At 35.5% G+C, this 6,529-nt stretch overlaps 1 protein-coding gene across 1 annotated transcript; it reads left to right on the top strand.

The window, feature by feature from the left end:
* Nucleotides 1-1,181: 1,181 nt before the first annotated feature.
* Nucleotides 1,182-4,736, top strand: LOC7468971 (guanylate kinase 2). Its single transcript, XM_002323277.4, has 11 exons — nt 1,182-1,480; nt 1,932-1,965; nt 2,128-2,241; nt 2,348-2,421; nt 2,520-2,649; nt 2,914-3,276; nt 3,579-3,700; nt 3,779-3,914; nt 4,002-4,047; nt 4,146-4,251; nt 4,364-4,736. The coding sequence occupies exons 2-11, from the start codon at nt 1,963-1,965 to the stop codon at nt 4,479-4,481; spliced, it is 1,212 nt and encodes a 403-aa protein (XP_002323313.1). The 5' UTR covers nt 1,182-1,480; nt 1,932-1,962; the 3' UTR covers nt 4,482-4,736.
* The last annotated feature ends 1,793 nt before the right edge of the window (nt 4,737-6,529 follow it).

Below are 6,529 nucleotides of genomic sequence, written 5' to 3'. Positions count from 1 at the left end.
TCATCCTTGTACTCTTTAGAATATACATTTAATCCCTGTGTTTTTTGTTTCCTTATTACCCCGTCCTTCCATCTATTCAAGTATACACTATACATTGGCTCCGATCAGAGAAATAAGTTCACCAGAGATAGCCATTTGCGGAAAAAATAGATGCCACATTAACAATTCATGTGTTCATAAAGATAGAAGATTGCAATGACTTTTTACAGGTCGTAACTCGTAATACTGTACTGTGGTGTGTGTCAATTTAAACTTTTTTAAAAATTACATGAGATTGAGATTTGATCATGGAATGGTTAGGTGAGGGCTCGAAGGACAATCATCCTTGTCGTTTGGGTCTCGACGTCCATTCCATAGCCCAAATGGTAGGATGTTTGATTCTTTTTGTTTGGATTTTGATTCATCAATTCTTTTTTTGTGTTTTTTTTAAAAGAAAATAGTAAGTTGTTTTTTTTATTGGCCATATTTTCTTTTTTAATAATCCGTGGGATGTTTTTCTAAGCCCATTGGAAAATATTTTTTTAAAAAAATTATTAATTTATTTTCAATATACAAAATTTAATTAAGAGTCCTCTGAATATTCCAGTCTTGGATAAGTGATTATTTTAGGTTTTGGAATCCAAATAATAATCTAGAAAAGATGATAGGCTCATTCCAGTTAAAATTTGATAATTTTAACTCCATTAACAATCACTTATGAATCTTTTTTCTGATTACACCCCTTATCTCAAGTTTTGGATTTATAAAATCCATGACAGTTAAAATAAATAAAAAATTTAAGATGAACAAAAATTAAGCTTAAATATCTGGAAAAAAAACAAAAAAAACCTCTTAAAAACCAAAAATCTAAATACCAACAAAATCATAGCCACTTCTACAAATTCCGCTGCCTCCCAAAGCCTCAAAAGCGGTGCTATATTTTACTGTTTTTCTTAGATTCGTATACCCAAGTAATTTTTTTAAGGTAAAAGTTTAAAATAATAAATAAAAAGTTGTATAGAGTATGTTTGTTTTTGTGAAAAAATTTAAATTTTTTTATTTCAAATTATGTTTTATATTTTTAAATCCTGATATTAAAAATAAAATTTAAAAAATATATTTCAAAACAACAATCAATTTAGAAAAACAACCACCAGATCCCTTGCACTACATTACAAAAAAGAGTCAAGAAAATAAGAACTGGTCTTGTAGTTTCGTGAATGAACACGACCCATAAGCCACCACCTTCTCTCTTTTTCTCTCTAAAAAGCCCTCTCTCTCTCTCTCTAACCGCCTACAGATATGAACACCAGCCTCTTCAAATGCAATTTGTCTTCCAGCTTCTTCTCGTATCCTAAGGTCGTTCTTCTTTGACAAAGAAAAAAAAACCTATCGCATAGTACCCTTCATAAAGAACAAAACTTGAACTCCCTTGACAAATATCACCAGCTTGACATTCAAAGATTGTTTCTTTCTGAATCTTTTTTGCTTATATACTCAGGTATATCATGGGTCTCAATCTCTTTTTTTTTCTTTGTTTTAGACTGTTTTGCTTTTTGCTTCATTGGTTCTTTTAGCCCTTATCAATGGCTTCATCCGCAGAACTTTGCCATACTGAGGAGATTTTTTTAAAGTTTTGATGTTGCTGACACTTTCTGAGATAATTGTTCGCAGCTGTTTTCGTTTTTAATTTTAGGCATGGGGTTTTAGAGGATTTTTCTTTTAAAACAGAAAACCAATATAGATTATTTAATAATGCACGTATATGGGGTTTTTAAGCTTTTTTAAATCTGGGTTTTGATTTTTGGAGTAAGTTTTGTTCTGTTATTGTCAAGTTTGGAATTTTTGCTCTATCTTTTGCTGCTTGCTTATATTGAGTTTGTTCTGATGCTAGATCAAGAAATACGGATTTTTTTTATTTAATCACTCATCTTTCCATGTTGATTGATCAGGAGGATCTTGCATTGGAGACATAGTTGCTCCATGGTGAGCTTTCACGTATTTAATTTTTATGTTATATTGGGTTATAATTGGTCAAATAAGATGTGCAGGAACCTGAGGCAATGCTATTATTCAGCAACTTGGAAATGTGGATTCATTTGGTTGCTTTCTTGTGCTCTAATTCTTGAATTCGGGCTTGTTCTTTAGGGAGAAGCTCCAGCTTTCATTGTGGATGATCTGCAGAATCAGATTGGATTTGAAAATGGATTTGGCTCAAAATTCAAAGGCTGCAAAACCACCACAACTATCGGCGATAAAACTGTAAGTGAGCTTGTTGCGTTGATTTGACTCTCTTCTAAAACAACCTCATTCCCTCTTTTGGTTAATCCGGTCAATGATCTTGCTAATTGAGATTCTTTTTGGGTAGTATGTCATTGGTGGCAACGATGAGTCAACATTGCCTGTTGAAGTTCGAATTTTTGACAAAGCTACTGGCAATTGGTGAGCTGATATTTCTGCCTAAGAGAGAGTGTTCCTTCATTGGGGTTCTTGTTTAGAGTTGAGATTGCTTATCGTGGTAGAATTTTCACGTTTTTCAGGGTAACTCCTATCGTGCTGGGATCAAAACCTAACTCATGTAAAGGTCTCTCGGCCATATCATTGAATGATGATCGTATTTTGATAGTTAATAAGGGGTCCGCCCCTGATGACTGCATTTTGTTTCTTGAGGTTGGTATTTCAGAATCTTCTGGAGATTTATTAAGGGAAATGTTAAGATTCTACTCTGTTTCCAACGATATAAGAAATGAAAAAATAATAAAGGCATTACCAAAATGATAAACCACAACCTTCATAACATTTTCATCTCTCCAAAAATGTGAATAAACTGTTCTCAAATTCCATTTGCAACATTGCCAATATATTGAATGTGATGTTTACATGATTCCCTAATTGTGTCTTCTTAAGATAATTAATTTGTTTTAATTTTGGCAGGTGGACACTTGGTTTGTCAGGGAGCAGAAAAAAATTCGGGGGACTGAGGTTGTTGCCTGGAGTAAGGGGGTATGGGGCGATGCTGAGAAGCCAGTTGTCATAAGTGGTCCTTCTGGAGTGGGTAAAGGAACATTAATATCCATGCTTATGAAGGAATTCCCATCTATGTTTGGGTTTTCTGTTAGCCACACAACCCGTGCACCAAGAGGCATGGAGAAGGATGGGGTTCATTACCATTTCACCGAGCAAAGTATTATGGAGAAAGAGATAAAAGATGGGAAATTCGTTGAGTATGCTTCTGTTCATGGAAATCTGTATGGGACCAGTATTGAAGCTGTTGAGGTGGTAACTGATGCGGGGAAGGTGAATATTTCTTCTCCTCCTTTTCTTGCTCATTCTATATTACTTTGTTATAAGCAATTGTGGATACCTATTGTGGTTGCAATGTAAGGTATTCATAGCAATGCAATGGTATTTAGGTACTGGATCAACCAAGAAATGATAATGAATTTGGATTGCTTTTGCTGAATGTCTTCAGAAACCATATAAAGAACCTTTTCGAAAAGAAAGACCTCAACTTAATCAAAATACTTGCATCTGCAAACTCGAAATGTTTTTCCAAGAAGCTTATTGATTTTATTTTGCTATTTCATTTGGTCTTGCAGAGGTGCATTCTTGACATCGATGTTCAAGGAGCAAGATCAGTGAGGGCTAGTTCTCTGGAAGCAATCCTCATCTTTATTTGTCCCCCCTCAATGGAGGAGCTTGAGACTCGCCTCCGCTCAAGGTAAGTCAGAAGCTCTTACAAATTCCTAACCATTCTTGTATCTTCCTGCACTTGTTCTAACTTGAATCTGATCAACAGACGTACTGAGACAGAGGAGCAGATCCTTAAGCGACTCCAAAATGCAGAGGTGGAGATGGAGCAAGGAAAATCATCGGGCATCTTTGATCATATCTTGTATAACGATAATCTGGATGACTGTTATGAGAGTCTTAAGGTAATGCTGTGCTGCTTGATATTGCATCCATGCAGAGTTTACTTTCAAATGCTTTATATTCAGGTTGCGCTCTCTGATTTGCTGCAGAAACTTCTTGGGATAGATGGAGCTGCAGCAGCTACCCAGATATCAGGTAAGATATCTGTCATCGACATAAATCCATGATATACTTATTTCATCTGCTTCGGTAAAATATGCAAGTCTTTAAAATATGATGCTTTGTCAATCCAGCACCCCAAGGGATTGATCTGCCCGCAGACCGTTCAGTTTCGAAAATGGATAACAAGATTATCATAAACTATGGAACTCCAGAACTAGAGAAAGCATCAAAGAGCTTGTTAGTTCCACTATCTTTCTTCAAGAATCTTATATTCAACATTATGATCTCTTGTAAGTTATTTGAGCGGTGTGATTGTTGACTTACAACTACCATGATGTGGGTTGAGCAGGATAGTACTGGATGTATCCTCACTCAAGGGAGGGGCTCCTGGACGAACAAGAGGGCTTGACGTGTATGCCACTGACTCATTTTCAGATGACTTGAATGGGATCAATCAACCAAGCTAACGACTCCAGCCTCATAGATTCTAACATGCTTTCACGAACTTCAAAATCTCCCAGCTGTCTCTGCTTTATATTCTTAAGAAAGGGAACGGTGACTAAGCTCGAAACATGATTTTTTGTAATAATCCCTTGTCTTGATATCATCTCCATTTTTTTTCATTATTTGCCTGTTTTAGAAAGGAGACGACTTGGATTAATGTTTGAACAGTTAGTCAAGTACTATTCCCTCGCCGGCAATGAGATGATTTATGATTTGTACGGGCGCGTTCACGATCATCTTGGTAAAATATAACAAAGTTCATTTCCCATCATTGTTTCAAGCAAGCAGATTAGAGTAGGTAATAGTCGTGGCAGTGCAATCCAGGTGCATTTGTCTACATGTTTCTACTCATCACAGGTTGAAAGAACATTTTTTATAATGTCAAGCGGTTTTCATTGGCGTTATGTATCCACTCTAAAATCTATGCGCCGATTGTCATCTTTTGCATTCGTGATTTGTGGGAATACTAGCTGAAAGATCTGCCTTTTCGAAAGCATATTAAAAAGGGTTAAATCTTTTCAAGATTGCCTTTGCATGAAGATGGAAGGGTTGGAAGACGCGTATAATTTCAAATATCATAAAGGAATGCACTACAAGTTGACCACCAATGTGCAGCCTGCGATCTGCTTGAAGAAGATACGGGACGGCACAAAAAGACAGCTAGAAGAGAAAGAAATAGAGAATGAGACGCAAAAGATGAGAGGAGATTGAAGAAAAAGAAAGAATGAGATTCGAAAGACTTGTAAGAGCTCCCTTACAATTTCAATACCGTCAGAAAAACTTGCAATTTTTATTTTTAATATAAAAATTATAATAAATTATTAATATCACAGTAAAATTTAAAAACACTAAAATTAAAAAACATTGTAGGGAAGTGTTGTTGAACGTATTGGGGTCCATAAATAAGCCGAAGATTTATGGAATGAAGTTTTTTTTCTTATTTGGTTCTGCGTTACAAAGGAATTGGGTAAAATTAATTTTTTTATATTTTAAAATTATATTTAATATATTAATATAAAAATTATTTTTTAAAAAATAAAAAAATATTATTTTAATATATTTTCAAATAAAAATTATTTTAAAAAAAATCATCCTTCCGCACCAAAAAAAAACCGTACGGGGAACTGCTTTAACTGAACTTTTCCAAGCTGGATTCGTTGCCTCTTTTTTTTTTTGTCTGCTGTCTTTACCTCCTCGTGGGGGGACCCAAACTGAGGCAACATACAGAGCAAGTTGGTGATAATCTGCTAGGATTGGTTGGTGTCTTTTAAGGGCCGGCGTTCCTCTCACATTCAGCACCTTCCATTTGTACGATCTGCAGACTTTGATAGGCCTACAGAGGTTTTGATGAGAGGCCCAGGATGCACCACAAATAAAAAGCATCTTCCTCTTCCCATGCGATCCATGAATCTACTCTTAAATCCTATTTTTATTTAATTTTGTGTTCTTTTTTATTTTGAATGCATTCTTTGCCACAAGACATCTGCTCGCAAGAAATGATATTATGGCGTTGTGATTGCCTGCCTCTTTTCATTTGCAAAAACTCAAGTGTATAGAACAAAGGAGATCTTGACCATGCTTGGTCAGAGCCAATCATGTTCTTCATTTAACAATGTAGATAGATTATTGTTGTAGGTTACTGCTGGATTTGAAGAGCAATGGGAAAATGGCACGGTACAAGGATGGGAAAAGAATGCTCAAGAAAATGGGCGCGTGCCAGCTGATCATACTGTTATTGATCTTGATTCTTACAGCACTGAAGAATTGAAGGAAGCATTATATCATTGTCTGCAGCTGCTTTATTTTTCCCTGAATCATTTTCGTTTTGCCTGGAAATCTATAATCAGAGAGCATTCTCTTGCTGAATGCTGACAGTTTATGTTAATGTCAAAGAAACAAGGATGTAATTCTGTATTTTGTTGTCACCAAGTGTCAGCTGATGCTGACATGTTGCTGCTGTTATCATTCTCCTTGTAAAATAACAAAAATGATCACTCATCGATTAGCCATT

Source organism: Populus trichocarpa, chromosome 16, assembly GCF_000002775.5.
Source record: "Populus trichocarpa isolate Nisqually-1 chromosome 16, P.trichocarpa_v4.1, whole genome shotgun sequence".
Lineage (NCBI taxonomy): Eukaryota > Viridiplantae > Streptophyta > Magnoliopsida > Malpighiales > Salicaceae > Populus > Populus trichocarpa.
Note: the sequence above shows the minus strand (reverse complement) of the source record. Positions and strands in the feature narration are given on the sequence as shown.

What these genes read in the sequence shown, in the direction of transcription:
- LOC7468971 (XM_002323277.4), top strand. An exon ending in CAACTATCGGCGATAAAACT is followed by an intron (nt 2,242 to 2,347) that starts GTAAGTGAGCTT and finishes CTTTTTGGGTAG; the next exon opens with TATGTCATTGGTGGCAACGA. An exon ending in AGCAGCTACCCAGATATCAG is followed by an intron (nt 4,048 to 4,145) that starts GTAAGATATCTG and finishes TTGTCAATCCAG; the next exon opens with CACCCCAAGGGATTGATCTG.